Source organism: Aptenodytes patagonicus, chromosome 16 (genome assembly GCF_965638725.1).
Source record: "Aptenodytes patagonicus chromosome 16, bAptPat1.pri.cur, whole genome shotgun sequence".
Classification (NCBI taxonomy): Eukaryota; Metazoa; Chordata; class Aves; order Sphenisciformes; family Spheniscidae; genus Aptenodytes; species Aptenodytes patagonicus.
Window position 1 is genome coordinate 8,021,210 of NC_134964.1, and position 24,575 is coordinate 8,045,784.

At 39.3% G+C, this 24,575-nt stretch overlaps 1 protein-coding gene across 6 annotated transcripts in view; it reads right to left on the minus strand.

Annotated features, from left to right (window-relative positions):
• The window catches only part of CCDC57 (coiled-coil domain containing 57), a 52,085-nt gene that overhangs the window by 5,453 nt on the left and 22,057 nt on the right, over window positions 1–24,575 (minus strand). For 5 of the 6 annotated variants that reach the window (XM_076353904.1, XM_076353899.1, XM_076353903.1 and 2 more), the window contains exons 5-13: window positions 23,609–23,771; window positions 22,568–22,702; window positions 18,077–18,263; window positions 15,170–15,270; window positions 12,694–12,720; window positions 11,027–11,255; window positions 10,225–10,361; window positions 3,948–4,070; window positions 3,356–3,578 (exon numbers count right to left, since the gene is read on the minus strand). In XM_076353904.1, coding sequence (XP_076210019.1) covers window positions 3,356–3,578; window positions 3,948–4,070; window positions 10,225–10,361; window positions 11,027–11,255; window positions 12,694–12,720; window positions 15,170–15,270; window positions 18,077–18,263; window positions 22,568–22,702; window positions 23,609–23,771 — 1,325 coding nt within the window. The remainder of the gene's footprint in view (window positions 1–3,355; window positions 3,579–3,947; window positions 4,071–10,224; window positions 10,362–11,026; window positions 11,256–12,693; window positions 12,721–15,169; window positions 15,271–18,076; window positions 18,264–22,567; window positions 22,703–23,608; window positions 23,772–24,575) is intronic. The other variant, XM_076353900.1, reaches the window with a different exon arrangement.

The window sequence follows — 24,575 nt, forward strand, 5'->3', positions numbered from 1 at the left end:
TTTTTCTTTCAATAATACAGAACAATAAAAACACCTCAACAGGGAACCTGTGTTCCTTTTAAACCCTTTCTTTCTACTTATCTGCAGAATTAACATACAAATTATTAAATCCATCTCATTCCTACAGTACAAACTAAAAATGAGCAGGTAGAGTAAGGAGAGAGAAAATTAAAATATCTCATAGCCTTCTGACTTGCTTGGAAGCTTCCACAAGTTCTGAATTTGACAGTGAAATGAATTAAGTATGTAACAGTCCACTTCAGTAATTCAGTGTTAACATGTAGTCATAAACACTCCAAAACACATTGAGTCATTGAATTGTGTGATACGTTGGAAATACAGCAAATTGCAGGGCTTACTTGACATGCCAACCATTTTAAGTCCCAACAGGCTGTTTTGTACATGAAAAAAATGAGTGAAGCTGTTCAACAGGTTCAGAAAAATAATTCTCGCACTACAATTGTTTCTGTTTCACCAGAAATGCCCTTAAAACACAGCTACTGGTGTGACAGACTTGTACAGAGTTGAACTTGTAAAAGGAATGTTTGAATAAGCAAACTACCTTGCTTGCTTCATTGCAAATCATTTTTTGTCACTGAGCTTTCAAGTCTGTGTGTGTGTCACTTGTATCCGAAAGCCCAGTACCGAGTCACTCCATCTTAATTACGGTTCTATCCACTGTAACCATGTGTTTGATGAATATATTAAATTCAAGTGAGTGGTTTTAAACAGGAAAGATTGAATTAATTTTCCATAGCTCAGGCATGAAAACGAATGCAAACCTCTGCTAAAGATCAGAAGCAGAACTCCTTGAAAATGTTGTATATTCTGCTCTGAGGTGACGTTCTTCCAAAAAAGAAAGATTTTGCTTTCACAATCTTGTTTTCTGAAAGTCTAGAAGAATCAAGGATACCATTTGGATGGTTTCCTGGAGGAGAAAGCTAAGCAACATAAAAGAGTTTTTAAAAGTCCTATGCTTGCAATGCAGTATTTCAGGGCCTGCAGGTTGGAGTAAGAAGCTCCGCTCAAGTGTTCTTAGGGTAAATCTGGATGGAGAGATCAAATTAAGGTTGTTCTCAGGAAAGTATCACCCCTTATTGATGTGTCACTTGTTTCAGTTGGCAGTATCATCTTTCCCTTTTGCTATTCTCTAGATCCCCAAAAATCTACAGTAAGTTTTGCAACGGTGGCTGGAAATTTCTAGACATTAAGAAACTGATGTCCTTGTAAGGTTGCCAGTGGCGTTGCATCATGCATACAGCAGCATGAAACTGCATGGCACTATCAGTAATATTTCAAAGACATTCTTTTGCTTATCCTGTCAATATAGGCCTGACCTGAAATACTCTTCCTATTTCAGGAGCAGCCCCACAAAAAAGGCACATGAATCATGACTGTCAGCACTATGTCCATTCCAGTCCTACAGGTCTGTCAATGCATAATTACTTTGTCCCTGCAATGCACTGCTGTTGTGAACAAATACATTTATAATCCATTCTTCATTTTGAAAGCCCTTTTAAATATTTTTTTTTTTTCTTGTGTGCTGCTAAAGATGGGTCATTGCATCTACACACTGGTTTAAAAATAGATGTAATGTAGGTTGGAAAGGATCTCTGGGTGAAATGTCAGTGCTTATCACTCCCTGCTCAGAATGTATCTTGACACAACTTGTGTCCATTGCCTCTTTTCATTTCGCTGTGCACCTCACAGTCTGTCTCTGTCTTCTCCAAAATCCCTCATTGGGTGGTTAAAAAGCAGCAATCAGACCACCCACTGACTCTTTCCTTCCCACACTGAACAACCCACCTCTCTAAACCTCTTCTTGTGTAACATGTTCCAGTGCCCTTAGCTGTCTTAGTGGCTCTCTGCTGGACTCCAGTTTGTCAATCCTTTGTACCAGAGGGTCCAAAACTGGACACAGTACTCTAGATCTGGCCTCACAAGTACCAAATAGAGAGGAACAATTCACTTCCCTTAACCCGCTGGTTGCATTCTTGCTCCTGCAGTCTGGTATGTGGTTAACAGCACATGAGTATCTACGTAATGGTAACAGGTCGCTATTAATATAAAGCTCATTTGAAAAGGCTAAATGGCTGCCATATTACTCCACAGCTGCCATCAGATCTCAGGAATAATGATGATGATAAAAATAATAATATCAAAACCAAAAAACCCAAACGACCCGCACAAGCCCCACAGCATTGTAAGAAATAATTTATTGAATGCTACGCCTCTTATTAAAAAATAAAAATCACCTTTACTTGGAACATTCTGGAGAAAAGTTTGTCTGTCTATTCACAAAGATCTTCAGTAAAGAACAATCCTTCTGGGGAACATACTCCTTTATTAGCCATCCTTAAAGTTTTTCCAGTATTGGAATTTAAGGCCATTACTTTTTGCCCCATCCACAGCAGATGTTAGAACACTTTTGCAAAGTTTTGCCAATGAAGGACTACTTCATGAACAGGCCAACAGTTTGGGAGACATAACATTCATCTGCAATACACTGCTCAACATAATGGCTACCATTAAGAAGTTCCTTTACAATTTGCCTGTGAAGAGGCTACACTTTACTGCACATATCTTACAAATGGCGCTCCTGCTAAAATTTCCAAGAACATGTGGTGTTTTTTGTAGAAGTATAACATTGATTAATGTTCAGTCTATGACCTAGGTTTTACCTTCTCCTCTCATCTTAACCCTGATACTGTCTGACATGTAAGGTCAGGATGCTGTCTCACATATAAGAATTTGCGTCTGCTTTTATTTTTTTTATTTTCCAACTTGTTGCACTGGACTATAAAATTCTAGTGAATAACAATACCTAGTTCACTGTGTGCCCACAGGATATACCACATCATGCCCATGATCTCAACTTTTGGCCTTTAGGTCTTAGCACACTAAGCAGTATTGTAGCTATTAACCTGCCACAAAAATAATGATTAAGCAAGGATTTGCCAAATTACAGTTTGATCTAACACAGTCACTTGGCAACACATGAAGCGTGCAATTCTCAGGCAGACACTTTCATATCTGCCCCAGATAAGGTTTAGAATATGTCAAAACAGAAGGGTATTTGCACTTTCCAGGAGTATTTAAAAAAAAGGGGAGAAGTATTTGCAACAATGGCATTAAAACCAGAGAGCTGTATAGGCATTCCTCGTAATTCTTACTTCTGCTGGCAACAGTGAAATTCCCTTCAAGTAACTCATTAGATCTGCAGATTCTGACTACAGGACTGTAACAACAGTAGCAGTCATGTAAAAAATCTAGTGGAAGGGGGCAGAATCCATGACCGTACTTCCGTTCTTCTAGAAGAGTCAAATACTGTGACTGCTTTACAAAGCATGCTTACCTTGGTCAGTGTTCTTTTGAGGACTGAGAATAGAAGGGCTTGATCCCATTTCTGAAGCTTGCCAAATACCTTGGCAGAAATTATGTGCTCTAGATGAAGAAAGCTGGACCTGCTGGGCTTGACTAGCATTCTGCCTGAGAGGCTGACTTTGAACGATCTTTGAGGATGTATCTGTCTTTCGTTGCTCTGGCCCATGCTTTTCAATAGAGAAATCCAGCTGAACCTGTTCAAATTCAAACACAATCTTACAGACACACATACTTTTCACATCAAAGACGTCTGAAAATTGGTTAAATCTCATAGTGGCATCTTGGTCTTGGAAAGATAGAAGGTTTCAGCAAGAGGTAAGACAAAAGAAAATTATTATTTTTAATTTTGAAAGGTTTTACAAGAAGATTAATGACAACATCATGGAAGTGATTGCAAAACCCTAGTTTATTAAGTGTTAACAAATACTATTTTGTACAGGAACAATGCATAACTTAAAAAAAATACATACATTTTTAAGTCTTCCAGGAGATGACTGTTGAGCAACTGCAATTGAAAAATCCAACTGAAGGCAAATTACACTGATGATAAAACTGCACTGTACCTCAGCGGATGGTAATTCTGTTTCATCCCCACAGCTGCTTGGAGTTTCTTCTTCCTTTGAGCTAGGACAGGCAATTACAGAAGAGATTCTTGAGAGATGCTGTTGCTTTGCATACTGCAGCTCCTAATATGAAATATTACATTAACACAAATAACTCATAGTCTCTAAAAATAATACATTTATAGCTCAGTTTGCTGTTACACTGCTTGATTTAAAATAATCAGTTATAAATCATATTAAACAACATTATGTTCCCTTCAGATCAACAAGGCCAAACTACCTCCTAATAAACCTCTTACTAAATCTGTTCAAAATCTACATTTCTTGCTGCTGTCACTATCATCCCACTCGTTACTCAAATTTATATCGTCAGGGTCATTCTTCACTTTTGTCTTTTCCCATGATTAAATTACAGAAGAAAAACTCCTAAACTAGTCCTAAAAACCCAAATAAAATAAAGCAGCTATGGAAAAGTAATTTGTCAGCAGCTAAAAAAACCCAATTACCCCACAAAGTTTCACCAACTTTCAACATGTAGCAATTAAAGTGAGATTTGATGAAAAGCAAACTGCTTCAGCCCTGTCAAAGCAGATGAAAATAAACATAGAAGTCTTTTGCTATATATATTTAAGACTAAAGAAACAAAACATGAGCCCATCATATAAAGTAACTGACACTGAAATTCCTGTAGGTATGATAGAAATAAATTCTCTCAGTTTTTGGTAAGGATGATGATCTTGAACACAGGAGCAAATGTAGCCTGGCTAGTAAGAGTGATTACCTAGAAGAAAAACACCCAAACTAGAAGAGCAGTGTTTGGAAGCTCAACTTGGAGCTCAGCTTCAGTGCAGGAGCTGAAGCCTCAGCGAGTATGTTCTGGGTAAGGAGCAGCCCGGAGTGAGACTACTGAAGATGAACAGCTTGGATATAAGAAAGGCTATCCTTCTTTCTAGTCTGGACAAATTCCAGCAGTAACAGAGATGATCCCAAACGTTCCAGAGCTGGAAAGATCCTCAATGACAGCCACTTCAACCATGACCTCCAAGCAACCCATGAGCTGAAGAGGTTGGACTACTACTCCTGGAGTTTAGCACACCATCTGCCAACTCACAGTCAAATGCTACCTCTCCAAGAGCTATGGACACATTGTATTTTTAAAATCTATTTATTCTTACAAAAGCAAGAACAATCTTTAATGATTCTACAAAGAACATGGGAGACATGAAATGTCAGAAAAATAGCAAACAGTACCTAGCTCATTAAAAATAAGGCAAGGGAAGACTGGGATGGATGGGCAATGACTATTCAGCTGACTCTTAAATTGAGACCAATAAGTTCTAAGATGAGTTGTGAAAGAAAGAAAAATTAAAGAGGTGGAGAAGAAAAAAAATTGTAAAAAATGTGGTTTTGAATTGTGGCCATTTTGCCCACATCTGGAAATTGCTTTTATATACGTTTAGTATAAGCATTTAGCTAATACTTTTCAGACCTCAATCCAAGCAGTGCACAGATGAAACAAGCAGGCTACAAAAGGTCTACGCAAATGCTTTGCTGGACCCTGATCTCCTTTGTAAAAATTATTCCCGGCGTTAGAGTTTAAGAAACAGTTCACTGAACTGAAAGTTCAAGCGAACAAAGGATGCCAAGCTTGTGACTTCAAGTTAATAAGATATTCACAAGCATCCTAAACAAATTATATATCCACAAGCACGCTGAGGCATTCCACAGTAGGTTCACCTGTTGGCAGATCACTTTCCAGGCTTCCTGCATGCTTAACAGCTGCCTCACCTATTTCCTTCTGAAACCCCGCAAGAGGGAGATCAGAATCATATGCTCAGGACTGTCATCTAGGACCAGAGTTGACCTTTTCACCTTGGAGTTTTACAAGAAGTTTAAGATCTCCTGCTCGAGAAGTAGCCCATATCACTGTCCCATAAGATGTATCATTGATATGCCAGCAAGGCTATTTATTTAATGCTCCCCGATTCTTTTCTCTGAGGACCTTCCTCACGCTACAGAAGATGCTAATACTTCTTGTGACAGTGCTGCTGTGACAGCTCTTGATCAGGTCCTCGGACTGTCAATGAAGAGTTGCAAAACAGTGCTGCATTCCCAGACCTGTTCTCACAGAGCTCGAATAATTTGAGCCTTCCCAGTCTCAGAACCCAGATGGCTTTCACTCTGGTATGTCCCAACTAGTATTTTTGATGCCCTCACTAATACTTTTGATGTCAAAAGAACTCGATATTACATAAATTTGGTAAAATATAGCAGATTCTCCAGCTCACGTTGCACTTACCTGACCGACCTGTTACAGTTCTCAACTTCTGTTATCTTAGACTATCTGCTATATCTAAGGAAAAATAAGTCTCCATTAGCTCTGTAAAGGTACACCAGATGGCATTCTCAGTTTATCACTGTCTGATGGATGGTTTACAATGTTTGCTTACACTGCAACCTTTAAAACTTCTTCATTGACTAATGGGCAGTAAAGAAGAACAGGGGCTTATTTTCACTCAAGCAATCTGTTCAAATCTGGTTCTAATTGACTCTAACAGCATAGCCTTTTGGATTTCAGGCAACCTTTCTCTATCAAACATGAGTGCCCCTCCTGTAGGATATCTTCTGCTAGGAAGAAGCTAAGAGAAATTCAAGCACCTGTGATAGAACATCCAAACACAGAGTTCTTCCCTGCCACGTTCCCTTAGAACATATTCCAAAACGTTGCCATAGATTCAATCTGACAGATTGACCTTAGACAAGAAACACATGTACCCATTTTCTTCCCCAAATATATGCCTTTCCAGGCTGAAATACTGCTGCATACTTTGGATGCCTGGCGAGCCTTTTCCTTTCAGATTCAAATGTTTGAGCCCTCCAAACAAGTACTACCTGGTTTTACTACTATTCTTTATGCAAGAAAATAGCAATCCTGTGCAGAAGCCGGATAACTGTCTGCCTAAAGACCTGATAGCAGAACACTGAACTTGTCCCTGTCAACACTTGTTCTCAAATTTAATTGCTGGACTGATTGCACTTCAACTTTTTACAGTATTTTCTTAAATCTACTGACCCAGAAGTTTTTGTAATTAGTCCAGCTAACATCCCTCCTGGGTATAATTACATGGATAATCTGCAGCACTGTTTCACTTCACAGAAAAAAAAAATATCTATTTTCAGCAGGACTAAATTGCAAATTGAAAGCGTGTCATCCCCAGACACACAACGGTTAAATTAGTACCAGCTGAGTCACTTAACCTTCATTTACCTAATTTGTAGCACTTATTCTAAGCAACTACAGAGGTTAATGTTTTTTTCTTTAACACCATTCTTAACTGTAAGAAAAATCAAATATTCCTTAGAATTTACTTCCACTGGCTCTTGAAACTCAACTTTGTCATTCAAACTGTCTGGCCAGATGGTTCATATACTTTGTAATACACCTAGGCCAACCAGATAACATCTGAAGAAATTAGCGGTAACTTCAGGCTCAAAAAACCACAGGATGGCACGCTCAAAACGAATACGTGGTTATTCCATCTTACCTTTTTAGAATGTGTCTAGATGTAAAAATGTTTAAGATGTTTTTAGAATGTGTTCAGATGGTAGAATTTTCAAGTAAATGACTGACAGTTGTGATTTCTTAGTGCAATCTGACAACATGATAAGATTATCTCCTGTGTAGTTTCATATTATCACGGAGATCTTAGTATGTAAAAAGAGAAACATTAAGCTTCAATCTCTGACATATTCCTGGATGAACCTTAGTAATCCACAAAAAGGCTCTCAATCTGTTCTTGATTTCAGTTAAGAGAAATAAGAATGCATAAAGAGAGAATTAAAAATAAATAGGATCCTCCAGAGGAGATTAGCTTTAATTCAGTTGATTTTTCCCCAAAGGCAGAGGAGACTGCAGTTTCAAATAGGCTGGAGGCTGACTGCTCGGAAAGCAGCTCAGCAGAAAAGAAACCGGAAACCTGACGGACTACAAGTTGAACATGAGGCAGAAATGCATTCCTGAGGCCCTCGGCCAACAGCATCCTGGGCTGCATCAGGAAAAGCACTGCCAGCAGGTCAAGGGAGGTGATTATTTCCTTCTACCAGGCACTGGTGCAACCACATTTAGAGTTCTGTGTCCACTTTTGGGCTCCCCAGTACAAGAAAGACATGGACATACTGGAGCAAGTCCAGCAAACAGCCACAATGATCAACGAATTGGAGCATACAAGGAGAGGCTGGGGAAGCTGGCTTTGTTTAGCTTCCAGAAGAGATAAGTCAGGAGTGATCTTTTCAACATGTATAAGGACCTGATGGGGATGGTGGGAGGAGGTAAAGATGACTGAGCCAGACTCTTCTCAGTGGTATACAGTGAAAGAACAAGAGGCAATGGGCAGAAAGTGAAGTACAGGACACTCTGCTTAAGCATAAGGGGGAAAAAAAAAACCCAAACCCCAACCTTCTTTACTGGGAGGGTGATCAAACACTGGAACAAGTTGCCCGGAGAGGTTCGCAGAGGAATTATTTCCCCAACTGAACTTGGTTAATAATTCTACTGGAGTTTTATGCCTCGGAGCAACAACCTCACCCTTTCTGAAAGAACATTGTTTGTTGCCCTCAAAACTACGATGACAATCAGCTGCTCTGACTCAATCCTCACAGGAACAAATCTGATCAATTAAGTAAAGTACATAGTGAAATCCCGACTATCAAAGTCACTGGGAGGTCTGCCACTAACTACTATGGGAGCCAGGATTTATCCATTTGTCTCTCTAATGAAAGCTGCAATTTAACTAGTAAAAGTTGTATTTTAATTACAAAAGGTAGGAGACAGGTTAATTACATATCCCGCTTTCATATATGGAAAATGTGCTATTACAATAATTTGGACATGGGTGCTTTAAAATCCCACCACTGTGGGTATTTGGAAATATGCTCACTGATTAATAATTTTCAAGTTTATCTTAGAACATACTGCAAATCCTTCAAATGGCCTATCTTACTTATTTAAAACTAAGCTTTATGAAACTCGTAATTCAGGATTGCATTTATGCTGCATTAACACAAGTGTTTCTGAAATTCCTTGGATGAAAATCATGTTTAAAAAAGTTAATTGTGAAGTCCCAAATATAACCCTTTAGGTAAATGGGGAACATCTGGCTGGCGGCCAGCCACTAGTGGTGTTCCCCAGGGCTCAATTTTAGGGCCAGTTCTCTTCAATGTTTTTATCAATGACCTGGAGACAGGAGTTGAGTGCACACTAAGTAAGTTTGCTGGTGATACTAAGTTAGGAAGACTTGTTGATTCCCTTGAGGGTAGAGAGACCTTACAGAGAGATCTTGATAGACTGGGGTGCTTGGCAATCACCGACCGTATGCAATATAACAAGAGCAAATGCTGGATTCTGCACCTGGGACCGTGTAATCCTGGATGCCTGTATAGACTGGGGGACAAGAGGCTGGAGTGCAGCCCTGCAGAAAAAGATGTGGGGGTTTTGGTTGATGGTAAGCTCAATATGAGTCAACAACGTGCCCTGGCAGCCAAAAGGGCCAACCATATCCTGGGGTGCATTAGGCACAGTGTAGCTAACCAGTCAAAAGAAGTGATTGTCCCACTATACTCAGCATTGGTGTGGCTTCACCTCGAGTACTGTGTGCAGTTTTGGGCTCCACAATATGGGAAGGATATAGAAATATTGGAATGTATCCAAAGGAGGGCAACAAAGACGGTGAAAGGACTAGAGGGCAAGACTTATGAGGAGCAGCTGAGGACACTTGGCTTGTTCAGCTTAGAAAAGAGGAGACTGAGGGATGACCTCATTGATGTCTACAGCTTCCTCATGAGGGGGGAGCAGAGAGGGAGGTGCTGATCTCTTCTTTCTGGTGTCCGGTAATAGGATGCGAGGGAATGGCTTAAAGCTGCATCAGGGGAAGTTCAGACTGGATATTAGGATGAAGTTCTTCCCCAAGAGGGTGGTCAAGCACTGGAACAAGCTCCCCAGGGAGTGAGTGGTTCAAGAAGCATTTGGACAATGCTCTTAAATACATGGTTTAACTTCTAGGTTGCCCTGTGTGGAGTCAGGACTCGGAAGATCCTCATGGGTCCCTTCCAGCTCAGGATATTCTATGATCCTGTGAAATCTTCCAGGGTACCAAAGGAAGATTTGAGGTAAAGTTAGTAAAAGACATTTAAATGCAGAATTTTAAGGAAAGTTATATTCATGGAATTAGAACTGGCTTAACTGCTCATTGTCACTAGATTTCAGAGAGCATATCATTACCTGTGTTGTAAGCCTGTGCTGTAGATGCTTTAAAGCTGATAGCCGACACTGTGTTCTTTTGACAAGCTCTCTTGGAAAAAGACTACCAGAGGCAATACAAACTGCGCAGCGCTTAGAGCTAACAGGATGCCAAAGTCCTATAAAGGAGAGAAAATACTGAGGAAGGCATTCTCTGTTGTTATTTTGCCATCAATATTACATTCCCAGCAAGTGTTTATAGTGGATATAAATGAACCACAGAACACAGGCCTTCTCATTGCAGATGGATTCAATGCTATGCAGAAACGGGCCTCGTGTTTCTTTCCTTTGCTTCCTTGCCAGAGCAATTGTTGCATGGAACTTAAATGTCCACAGTGAAATCTTCTTACTTTATATATACTCTTGATTCAAGTTTACTCTATAGTATGCTTATTCTGCTTTCTATTCCACTTCCATAAAGCATTAGTTTTTATTCCAAGAGATAAACTACCTCTTTTCTGCTCTTCAAAGAAGTCTTAGCTCAACTTCCAGTTTGCACGCTGACATCTAAGCACTAGGGAGTCCTTCATCTAAGATGTTCATCAACAAAAAGTTACTGCCTACAGACACTCATTGTCCTACGTTAGCACCTCCTATCACAGGATAATCTTACTTGCAACAGTTAGCACTGCAGTCTCAAACAAACTATGCAGATCAAGAATCAGTCAGATCCAGCACTTTGTTTTCACATTAAAGCCTAGCTCTCTCCAGCTCAAAGGATGAAATGATTCCCAGGTTTTATTCTAAATATATAAGCTAGTACCCTTCTGTAGAATAAATTTACCTTCCTTTAATACCATTCCGAGTTCTGCCCGGAGTCTGTTTCCCATTTCAATCAGCTGCTGCTTCTCTTGGCTCAGAATTGAGATTTTTCTTGCTGCTTCCTTCAGTTTATTTTGCATTCCTTGTAGAGTGCAGCTGACACCATATTGAAGACCAACACCAGGACTTACGTCAGGTAACTGTTGTCCAAGATCTACCATCTTTTCTCCAAGAACTTTGGGTTTTGGCCCCTGATAAAAAAACAGATAGTGCTTATAATGAATATTTTGAAAGTGTGGTCTGTGGGTTTAGAGATTTGTACAAACACGCGTTAGAAGCCAGTTGAAGAAAAAGTGTAAAGTTGAAGTCTACAGCCCGTTTTTGAGGGTCCATTGTCAAGATTTTGTTAGCAATATAGGGCAAATTAAACTGCGGAGCAAATCACTGTAACAGCCTGGGACGTTCCCACAAATATTGTTAACTGTAAGTGTAAAATAACACACATAGGATAAACACTGTGTAACTGTAAACTAGAGAGCAGTTAATTTTTAGATAAAATGTGGAAAAAAACGACTTTACAGCAGATAGCAAGCTACCACAAACCCTTCTTTGTGTAATCATCGCATGCATACACACATATGGGGTAGATATGACTCAAAACGTCGTTCTAAAGAGAAAAGCTGCAGAGTGAAAAGTAAAGATTCTACAATCGGTTTTGCCTTTGCAAACCTAATTGAGTCCACTTGCACATATACATTATGATAAAGTATTTACCCAAAAGATCACATCCTTGTTTTTCAAGAGTTATATACTGTCCTCTTTCAGCCCCCTTACTACAGAGGAGACTTTTCAATATCCATTTAAATATTCATCATTCACTGAACAAATCATCTCCCTATAGGCTTTTTAAATACTACACATTGCCACAAGTATCTAAATATGTCACATACGTTAAAATCATTTTACAAAACTCTTGCTCATCTATATGTTTACTCTTCTATAAATAAACTAGTTAGAAGGGTACTACACTGTAATTGTGCAATCCCAATCAGTTTTCAACTAAATCACCCTGAACACTGTGATTCAAGGAGTACACATTGAAAAGTGTTATCCATACTGGCAAAAAAACCAACCACCATTGCCTTAGTGTGTCATGCAACTCCCATTCTCTTATTTCTTTGGATAGTTTTACCATAAAAGAGGAGGCCCTTGAGAACACACACGGAAAGCATACAGGTACACAAACACTGTGGGGGAGAAAGGTGGAGAAATTAGTGCAGGACTAGAATCTAAAAATACGAAGACAGACACCAAAGTCGAAGAGAAAAGGAACACCACTTTGGCGTACATATAGAAATTTATATCAAAGCAATTAATATAAGCAGACACAAATTACTACATTCTACCCTCATCATATGCACAGTGAAATTAACAGACTAAGGTTTAACATAAAGAGAGGTCAAGGCAATGGCCAATTACGGTACCACTGGTTGTCACACTATGTTCCACCTTCACTGTACCAAGAGCCAAAAGCACATCACATGGCTGGGGCAGGAATACCATTTGCTTAAACTTCTGTTTTTCCTGAACTTTTCATAAAAACATTCAACAGCATTTCACAGAAGATTTTTTTTCAGGTGACAGATTGTAAGTTGTAGAGTTAGGAGTGGAACTCCGAAATCTTTTTACCTTTAGATCCATGTCCGGAATAAAACTCTACAATAGAAAAGAGAAAACATGGAAAAGATGGGTACTAAAAAAAGGTGGGAGGAAAAACTCTCCTCAGAGCTGATACAAAGAGAAAAGAAGAAAAATATACATACAGGCAAAAGTCTACATGCCTATTTTACTAGGTTCCACAATAAACTTTCCTCTTTTTCTTTAGCTACATTTTAGCTCTGGAGTCTACCATTTTGAGATTATGGTCCCAGAACCTCTGTTACATTAAATGGAAAAAAAGAAAACTATCACTATGGCTCTCTGTATTGACTTCACATCTGCACCTCCATGTTTAGTTACCATTAATGCTCAACAGATTCTAAACGCCCCGAGGTAAAAATATTTTTGCCTGTAATTCATCACAGCCTTAAGTACATCCTTAGCATGCAATTAATAAATGTAAGAAGCACAGAGACGGGTGTAGAAGAATGTTAAAAGATAAGCACTTCTAAAATCCAGTAAGGAATTCTAACGAAGTTTTGCCCATTGTTTGCAAGATATTCTCAGGACTGTTTCCAGCTGCCAGTCTATGCCTAAGAAGGCTTGTTATGCATTAAGGAAGAAGAAATAAAGCAGACAGCAGAAATACACAGGAAATGATAGTGCAACATCCGTGAAGACACCATTAGCTACAATTGCGGCATTTTGTTCACTTAAAAGTTTTGGCCTGCACATCTGCTATTTACTATATGCCTATATACTTGTGCTACTATAAAGCACAAGTAATTCAGAATTTCACAGTGAAGGTGCACATCGCTGCCTGAAAAGCGTTCTTGTTCTTATATCCAGCCCTGAGCATTCAATTATAGTTTAGCATCATGAAGCAAAGGATTACTCTCTGGCACAGAGAACGTTCAGTTCCTATCTTACTGTCTCCAAGGCAAAGCCACTCTCTACTTTTCTTTTAAGGCTCTATCCCCATGTAAAGAAACGCGACAAAAATGAGAATACATCTTGGACAGTAGTTTGTAAAACATTTTCTACAACAGAAAAGAATAGTTGGTATAAAATTCAGTTTTCACCTAATTCTGGAAGTGGCCAAAGAGAAAAAAAAAAAATCTGTGTTGCTATACTGGCACGCAATGATTTCCTAAATATAATTTGACAGCAGGAACAAACAAATCTCCTTCTATATTCAGCAAAAAGATACAATTAAGACTAAACATGATCTGCACCTGGTGGGTTGCACATGTTTTCACACAAGGTTCCCAATGCTCCAAAGTCTTATTTAAAGATTGATATTGTTTCAGTACTTAAAGCTCTTAGCTTTTAATGTAATCAGCACCTCTCATCCTTATTTATTACTTAGCTATTATTCAATTTTCTCGAACTTAGACGGTTACTGGTGAGTCTTAACAGTAAGATTAAAGCATGAAACAGATATTGGTAGATTTTACAGATGACTTGAAAATTACAAACCCCTTATTTAACCTATCTTACTTTAGACTCCGTTCACTACACCATGAAATCGCCGGGAGACAGGAAGGGAACATATAGTGACTTACTCCTTATGTAGTATTAGATATTTGTCCCAGTTTTCAATTCCTTTATTATTTTTCCGAGAGATGCCTCTGTCACACTTTAATGCTGATATTGTTCCTACCCTTTAAAATAATACAATGGGAACGACATCTGTAAACCCTAGAACTGAGTAAAAATACTCCCAGAGCCAGTGAGTTTTTCCTTCGTGGGTGGTGAGAGCTCCGAACCGACACTGGCGCTCAGTTATTTCTCCTGGCCATGCTGTCACTCCCCAGCAGCCCACGGGGCATGCACGGGAGCCCACTGCGGCTGGATGTCCCGCCAGTGGGGCCCGGGGCCTGGCCAGTGGGCGTCCCGCCGCTGCCGGCCCTGCCGGCAGAGCCGCGCCACATCCTAGCGCGGGCCTGGCGGAAGCGAGCCCCACGAGCCGGCAGTTGGGAGGTTCTCCCAGGAAAAGCCACCCACCCCCTAACCGAGCATGCAATGCCATTTGCATACCTATCTCCAACCAAGGCTCCACAGGACCTTCTCGTCAAGAGTCCAGTCGTGACACAGTATCTACAGTTACATCTCTATGCACCTTATCACAAGGCGTATTGAAAGGTCTTTGGTATTTTAAAAAAAGGCTAAAATATGGATTTACAATGGAAAACTTGAAGAGGTGGCACACAATAGTTTAAGAATTTGCAAGTGGAAAAAAAATATCAAGAAGGGCTTGAAAGATGAGGAGTGACTTGTGCCAGGGAATGACTAGCCAAAATTTATTGCCTAGAAAGAATGAGCATAAGCTTGGCTGAAAAAATCATTGCTGGCTCTCATCTAAGTTACACTCATTACTAACTGACCGCATAAGCATCTATTGCTTCAGTTTTTAATATTTATTCAAACAAAAATAATATGCTATGTATTTAATTACACACACACGTGCATACAGATACTTCAGGTAGCTTTAACCTCTTCATACCTTTTCTGTGCCTGGGTTTACTATACAATCCAAGTTAGTTGAACTGACTTTGATATTGCTTAAAGCGGTTCCAGTTGGAATTTTGTTTGTGCACAATGAACCTAAAAGAGAAGAGGAGTATAATATGAATGTATATGTATTTACACAGAGTTTAGGCTTTCATAGCCACAGCTGCTTCAGAACTCTGTCTTGTTAATATACACGTATACCACTTCAGGAGATATATTGTAAACAGAGCTGAAGAAATATAAAAAACAGTACAGTCTCACAATACACAAACGTCAGTCAGCTACAAAATACAGAAGTGACTAGAGATGACACATTAGAAAGGTCAATTCATGGGTAAGGAGCACAGAGAAGTTTGTATTTCTTCCAATACTGCATTATTTAATTATTCTTGGGAAACTGGCAATACTGAGTATAACAAGAATAATTAAGACACAGTAGCTTCTTTCAATCAGTTGAAAAAAATCACCAATAAACAGAAGTTCATCCCGAAAAATTCTTCTTTTAGTTCCAGTAAAAACGTGAGTCTGAAAGTTTTTCCAGTAAAAACCTTCTGGAAACCAGAAGCGCCCCTCCAAGTTACTCTCCCATTGTCTTAAAAATTTCAGATTTAACTTTATCATATCTTTTAGTGATTGAATATAATCTCCATACCTTTTTAAAAGGGATACAAGAAAGATTATTTCAGTTGAATAAAGTATTTCAGCCATAAAGAAAATGGATAATACATTTCTGAAAACTTACATTTATCAGCTGACAAAGATTATTGCTTCTCTTGGGCACTGCTAAACTCTAGCAGCAGTAAATCTTTTACATATTGGACTATAACATCTTCATAAAACAGTGGACTAACTTTAGCTGCCTGTGACAAAAAAAACTATGCTTGAATTTGGTTTTTATTTAACAGAGGTTTTGCTTTAATTGGTTATTAATGTTTCATTATTAACAAAGCTAGAATATGCTTATATTTATTAAAAATGCCTGCACACTTAATTAGCTCACAATTTGACGCTACTGTATAAATGACAGTTTAAAACTAATTCTGCAAACTGGTAACATAGAGACCCAGTCTCACTGCAAAATTAAAACAGAGAAGCATAACGACAGCAAAACAGTTGATACAACAAAATACGTTTCATCAAACCCATCTTATTTTTTCTGAAATACAGAAAACAACGTATGGTGGCTCTGGAATAGTTTGAAGCAATTAGAAATTAAACGTTTACATAGATGAGGCACAGAGATGTATAAAGCAGCTATCTACCTGCACTTACATAACTGATAAAAGGTACTAAACACAGGGCTACTTATTCCACAGAAGTAAAAGATGTCCTTGAAAAAGTTATACTTTGCCTATTTAAAAAAAAAAAAACAAAACAAATCAGAGCTGGTTATTCTATTACCAAGTTACAGTTTATTTCCTTTCCTCTTTTCTCCAGACTTCCAAAAGTCTCAAGAATGTTTATGAAGAAAAAAATCCAGTTTTGTTTCTAATCAGGCCTGCATGAGAGCCAATCAAAACCAAACTCAACAAGTTTTCAGAAATTTACTACAAAATGCATCTAGTTGTAATGAACATACCTTCTGCAGTTTGGGGTTTTTTTTAATGTTATCAGCTTTGACTTTCCCATGAAGGATAACGAAAAAAAGTAAAAAAGAAAGTGTAAGACATGATATACCAGAATATTTCTAAGAGATGCTAAAAATCACTCAGCTGATGTGTGACAGTATCTGGTAAAGGGATGCATTTGAAAGTATTATATATTTTTAATATTTAGATGTTTTTAAATTTTTAGCTTCCTGACGGAGCCACCACAAAGGCCACCCAGTAAACATACTAACAAAGAAGGGTATGTCCTTAGCCCTGGCTGTAGTAGGCAGGACAAAGAAAGCTTGATGGGTGCAGGACAAAGAAACTGTGATAACAAACTGACCTTCCAGGAAAACAGGAGTCGGCAACAACTATACCTGGAATTCATGCCGTATGCCCACTTACATATCTACACCAAAAAAGTATAAAAAGTAACTCGCTACCTACCCAAAATGAGCCTCTCTGCAAGAGCTTCCCTGCACACAATCTCCTGGACAGACCGGACCCTCACTGGGGACGCCTGGCTGACTCTGGACTCAGTAATGTGGATCATCTTTGAAGTGAGACTTTTTTTTTCCATTGTCGATTAGCCCCACTTCTGGGAGCGGTTTGCTGAGTGTCATACCAATAACACCTCACATAGTATGTTTATAGGCACGTACATAGGTAAAGGTTTGTAAGAAAGACATGGACCTGTTAAAGCGGGGGCCCATGAAAAGGATCAGAGGGCCAGAATACCTCTCCTATGAAGAAATTTTTTACAATGAGGGTGGTAAGACACTGCAACAGGTTGCCCAGGGAAGCTGTGGATGCCCCATCATTGGAAATGTTCAAGGTCAGGTTGGACGGGGCTTTGAGCAACCTGGTCTAGTGAAAGATGTTCCTGCCCATGGCAGGGGGGTTGGACTAGGTGATCTTTAAAGGTCCCTTCCAACCCAACCCATTCTGTGATTCTATGATTCTATATACTTGCTTCGCTAGTTGGAATTCTGTAATAAATTGTAATATACATATATTTGCTTTACTCTCGCAATGTATACAAACATTTGCTTTCCTAGTGGTAATTTTGTAGTGACTTACTATGTGTGTGTGTGTGTATATTTGTTTTTACTAATAATAGTTCTGTAGTAATTTGTAATAAAGAAATTCTCAGAATCTCAGACCTCTGTGTGCTTGTGTATTGTGGAACCCTGAGAACCCCATGGTCACGATCTTTACACACCCGTGGGTTGGATAGCCCTCATAGGTCATGACCGTGACCGCTACACTTCCTTAACTGAATTTTAGAGTTCTGTGGCAAGAGTTGTCACCTTGCTCTGCAAGCTGTCTGTTTTCTGTCAGAGGAAGAGTGGACAACATCTGCTCATCAAGACTCTCCATTTCTTTCCTCATTTGTGCAACAGCAGCCCGAAGGTTGGCATTCTGCTCCTGCAGCTTTTTTATTTCCAAGGTAGGAATATCTTTGCTCAAAGAACTTTTATCATCATACTGAAATATCTGTAAAATAAAAGTACAACACAGTAACAACCTTTATTAATGAGCAACACATATTCTCTCCACAACAGCACACACACAGATCCTAATACTTTCAATCCCATGAACAGACTTGGGAGAAAAGAACCATAGGAATAAAAGAAAGAGATCTGGTTATTCTGGGGATTTGCCAGGAAAAAAAGCGCTACGATGAGAACCTGAGATGGGGGAGGAGGCTGGCCACAGAGGTGGCTCTGTCTTATCACTGTTGTTCTTTGAAGTGTGCTATCTCTCTCTCTTCAATGCATGGGTAACCCATCTCCATAAAGAACTCAGTGGCTCAACAGCAGTCCCCTTTCTGACCTGCCAAATTCTTGAAAGTGTCATTGGAGATCATTTGTTCACAAAAACATAAAGAGGCTGGACATCCTTTACTAAACTGGAAAAGGGGAAGGAGTGTATGGATTACATCTAAACAACCTGGACAATGGACAACATCTAGAAAACCTCTAAGCACTTCAGTTCTAAAATAAGTAGCAATGTCTTCCTTTTTGCGCATTAGTTACAGATAAGCTAACAGTGAACAATGTACAAGGAACATTTGTCAGATAATGATTGAAGCTCTGCCTTCACAAAGGCCTTGAAGCCTGACTTTTGGAATTATACTTGGTGGAAGTGTGAATTGATGAGCAAATGTCATTCTTACAGACTTTCAGAACTGAAGACGCTGACAAAACCCAGGTTGCCAAAGCTGCTTTAACTACTGTAAAAAATATAATTTATATCAGTAAAATATGAGCAGCTTGCTTATAGAGTAACACATCCCAGAATCATTCTATTTCTTTTTTTTTTTGAAGGGGAATTGCTCAGTGTTTTCTCCATGGGCTGCTCACAGCCTTAAAGATTATCTTAGAGATTTAGTTTGGAAAGCTAGGCACAGGAAAGACATGGACCTGTTGGAGCAGGTCCAGAGGAGGCCACAAAAATGATCAGGGGGATGGAACACCTCTCTGATGAGGAAAGGCTGAGAGTTGGGGTTGTCCAGCCTGGAGAAGAGAAGGCTCTGGGGAGACCTTATTGCAGCCTTTCAGTACTTGAAGGGGGCTTATAAAAAAGATGGGGGCAAACTTTTTAGCAGGGCCTGTTGCAATAGGACAAGGGGTAATGGGTTTAAATTAAAAGAGGGTAGTGTCAGACTAGATACAAGGAAGAAATTTTTTACACTGAGGGTGGTGAGACACTGGCCCAGGTTGCCCAGAGAGGTGGTGGATGCCCCATCCCTGGAAACATTCCAGGTCAGGTTGGACGGGGCTCTGAGCACCCTGATCTAGTTGAAGATGTCCCTGCCCACGGCAGGGGGGCTGGACGAGATGACCTTTAAAGGTCCCTTCCAATCCAAACCACTCTGTGATTCTATGATTAATTCTAGTCCTGTGTGAATGAAGTGATGGCTAATCAGGACAACAATGTGAAACGTTCCAGGTCACAAACTTTAAGAACTGCTTTACTCTGTCACACTAAAGGTTGCTAGCTCCAGAATCCAATTCTTGACAATAGTCAGCAACATATGTTTAGGAAAAATATAGGAAAAAGGACAAATACAGAAATGCTTCCTCTCATGCACCTCCTCAATTTCAACTTTGGGGGAGGGAAGAAAAAGGAAAACCAGATGTGACAAGAAAACCCAAACACACAGACAGTGATTGGAAAGCACATTCCCTGGTCACTTGAAATTCCAGTACAATCTTCAGGAAAAAATTCTAGTAGGACCAATGGGATACAAGACCAGGATATTTATAGGGTCCTGACGTTATTTACTTCTGCTGTTTCTTCATTCAAAGTGCGACTGCAAACATTTTTAAAGAAGTTACATTCAACTGATGGCAGTGTATTATAACTGTGGTTTCATCCAAACAGAGAATGCAGAATTTAGATTCCACCCCTGTAAAATCCTCTCTAGCTGATGGAAACATTTATCATCAGTCATTTAAGAAAGGCAGATACTATTTGGTACAAGAGTATTAGAAAGCCCTGCAATTGTGGAGTATACACTCCTACAGTCACTAAATGAATCCTAATTCACAGACCTTCCAGACCAGATCTTTTTGAAAAGGAAAGGACCTCCTAACGTCTTTGTATCAAATGCTGCTAATTTATGTTTCTGAGCCCAAAACCTGTTTCTTTGTATTCAACCCTAAATTGTTGCAAAGCAGCAGTTCTGCCTCTTGAGAGGGAAAGGCAATCCATGAGGCCCTGCACATAGTACATCTGTCAGCAAAACACTTCAATCTCAACATTTATGCCTTGTACAGCCTCAAACACTACTCCTTTTCTGTCTTCTCCATCAATCCCCACTTCCTTCAGTCCCCTTATTTCCCCAGCCATAAGTCTGTTCTGTGAGTGTGACCTGGAACGCTAATGGCCTTCTAATTAAATTTCTCTGTCGTAAAGACAACGGCTGCCCTACAGCCTCTTTCTGCTGTGGCTCTTTCTTCCCTAACAGTACAGCATATGCAGAAGAGGAGGATAATCTCTATTCTGCTTTTACAACCTCTCCGAGGCTGTCAAGGTGAGGAGAGGGGAAAGGGAGATTGAAAAGGCATGAAGGGAAAGGCACCAGTAGGTACCAATACATCACCCAGGTGTGTTCTGAATTTTGGGGCCCAGAACTTCATCTCTACCTGTAACATACACACGAACCATCGCAGTTTGAACCAGAAATACAACTGTTCCAGATTTTTGCCAGTGGAAAAGGGTCTAGACAGAAGACCACATAATCATCCAAAATTACTGTAAGCAATCTTTTCTTATCTGTGCACTTGTACAGTATTATTAGCATGCTCCAATTAGGCAGACATGACCTAAATCATACTCAAAATCAGTTACAAGCAAGATTTTCCAGGCTGGTGTGTTTCACACCTCTGTTGCTTAATTGAAGGCCAAGAATGACTACTGCAATATTTCTAGCACCCTCATGGGGTCTCAGACCAATCTGAAGAAAGGACCTGTATGCTGGATACTGTACTAGGGTGTATTTAAACTTTAATCTTTCTTGTCTCAGTCATCTGAACCAGAGGCTAGCCAACATACTATTCCTTCTTTAAGAAGGCTCATTGACACAAATGTTGTAAATTTTAAGCTTTTAATCACTTTCCCCCCTCTGTTTGTTTACAGTTCATTTTGTACAGAAAAATTGAGAGAAAAGGTTCTAGTTCAGAATAATAGCTTTTTTTTGTTGTTTATTTGTTTTTTAAACAATGGCCCTCCACATAAATCAGAGACAAAAATGGTTTTGCTGAGATGGGTACTGCTTATCCTGCAGGCCAAAAGTGCAAAACAGAGACAGAGTATATTAACAACAGAAAGAAAAGCGTGACAATGAAACAAAGTCTTGCCAACAACAGTAACAGTCAGTTACAGTGGAAGACAGCAGTGAATGTGAGCAGTAAAAGAAGAATCCCTCCCCAACCCCGATTCTCTTGGTGTTTGAACAATCAATTTGCAAGTCAGTCCAGTTTGAAATGAAATTGGAAAAACAACTTGCTCCATAGTAAGTTTTTGCTAGCAGTCTACTTTTGTCTAATTTGTTATAAAAATTGTTTTCAGCAAGTATCTTTCTGAATACAACACTTCCTGCATTCAGAAACCACTAGGCTTGCTTAACACTGCTTTTTCTTATCAGCAAGCTCTGATAATACACTAACTGCTCACTGTTGAGCATCTGTAGCTGCCCAGTAGGGCGCACTGCAGCACACTCTTTACTTTCATTCAAAAGACGATTTTCTACTCATAATGCGTCATCCTCCAGCATGGCTTCAAACCAGCATTACGTTTGCAATTTTGAATGGCTTTTTTTTTTTTCTAATATATGTATTTTAATAAGTAGCAATGAAAACTAGTTTGTGATACTAAAATAAAAGATGTTATTTTAAACAGCTGGCAAATTAGTATTTTGCAGCATTGCCTCAAAATTTTAACTTTACAACTTTAAAATCTACCCTGAATTGCAACTAACACAGAGCCTCAGGAACATTCCAGAAATGAATTCTTCTCATTCTGATGTGCCATGTTGGTATAGTACATTGTCCTGTTCTGGAGCAAATGCCTACACCCAGCTTGCTCCTTTTGCCAGTGAGGCATTATGATCAGAGCCATAATGAAGCCTGTGACACCTAATCTATGCGTACTCCAGGCTAGGTATGTCTATATTTTCAATTAAACATATGAAACAGATGAACTGCTTACAAGAAGTCCAGTGGAAACAAGCCCCATAAAGTTGTCATCTCAGAATGAATTCATCCAAGTCAAGACATTAAGTGTTGTCTAACCTGTTTCTCCCCTTCAGGTAAAACACCGTGATTAAACGATGCTTGTATTGTCTGTTCTCCCTCAACAGTCAGAGCAGAAAGAAGAGTCTTCACTTCATGCAACCTGTAATCTGTTTTCTGCAGATCAGCTTCAACCTAGGAGGGAGGGAAGGGAGGGAAAGCAGAGGACATCAGCATCTCAAGGACAAAGGGTGTAGAGATTAAAAAAAAAAAAAAAAAGAAAAGAAAAAGAAGGAAATCAAAGAAAAAGATATTTTAAATCACAGGACAGGGACTTAAAGCATATCCCCTTTTGGCTCTGTCAAAAACCGCCTTCACAGAAAAATAATTTGGCTTCATTGTCTCATCTTCTGTACGTGAAATGGACAATGTGGATTCATCTCTCAGATGTGTTCCTATGCTACACCTATTGATGCCTATGAATCATTTTGGGAAGACAACAGTAAAATAAACCACCAAAGTAAATGCCTGCATTCTAAACTTTGTAAACAAGTGTTTCCTCTGTACCCCTGAATTTACTAGGCAACTGGTCATTGAGAAGTATCGTTAGCCCATTATGTAATAAGTCTCTAAAACAATAAAAGATGTATTTCATTTTTCAGAAACAAAAGCTTGTACACTTCACAAAATAGGATTTTTTTTCCCATACAAAAATACTTTGAGTTCTCCAGGACTAATATTGTTCCCTTGATAGAATTCAAGCTGTACTGTGATCTGAAACTTTTTGGCCTGGGGCTGCTCTAAGAGGGATCTTTCTTCTGCTGCTACAATGTCAAGAGAAAAGCAGTGGCATCTCTCAAGCTGACTTGACTTCATTACAAGGGAGAAAAGGCTGCTATTAGAGATTGTCCATGAAAATTGATCTGGTCTCTGATCAAATATATTTGATGAACTGCTGTGCACAATACAAAATTACTGTTTTACAGATTTTTGAAAAGAAGACTGAAGTCATGCCTCCCCTGAGAAACACCATGATGAAAAAACTCCATAGCTCTCTATGCAACAGATGGTTCCTAAACAGTGTTGATTTGAAATTCTTACCTGCTCTCTTGCTGAAGACAGGCTTTGTGTTAGATCCTCTGATTTCTGATATCGATTACTTTCACCATTCTCACAGAGCTGCTGCCAGTCCAGTTCTGCCTGCATTTTACTCTGTTCCAGAATCCATTCTCGCTCAGCTGCTAGATACAGTTGTTGTTTATACCTATGATACACAGAGCAAAGCTGTTGATTTCAGCAGGATAAATACTGAGGATGTTTTGTGTTTGTTTTTTTGGTTTTTTGTTTGTTTATTTGTTTGGGGTTTTTTTACATCTCAGCCTTGCTTGCTGTCCTCATCTTTCCTTGTTCTATTTTCCAAATTATCTATTTTATTCTATTCCACTCTAAGTATTTTACTGGACAAAAGCATTTTAATTGCTTAGAGCTCAGCAGTCTCCTAGGGTCCATCTGTATGGGTATTTAGAATCAGCTTTGGAGGTCACCTCAGCTCAAGCGGCATAAACTGCTCTTCAACACCGATACTGCTCTTGGCAATACCATCCACAATATTAAGCATGTTGCCCATTTGCTAATAACAGAAACGAGATACAAAAGAGCTAGGAATTAAAGTTGTTGGATTGTCAGGGCAAAATTCCTAAGCTCAAAGGCTGCTACATATACATACATTGAAAACACACTGCAGAAAGGGAAGAGATAGGAGCTGCACAAAATGAGACAAAATTCATATTCAGAATTTAAGGGCTTTCAAGACAGGTTCAACTGTCATATGGCTGAGCTTTTAAAACACAAAGCTGTCAAGACTTCAGGGCACTCTAAGATTGGTTGTAAATGTCACTTTAGACAAAGTCTTAGTCTTTACCATTCTGCATCTTTCTGGAATTTGGCCAACTGTGCCCTCAACTTCTCTTCCTGTCCACGCATTGACTGAATTTGGAATTCTTTAAAGGCAGACTCCTTAGAAATCTCAATCAGATGAGAGTCTTGGCCTGTTTTTAGCACTACAATT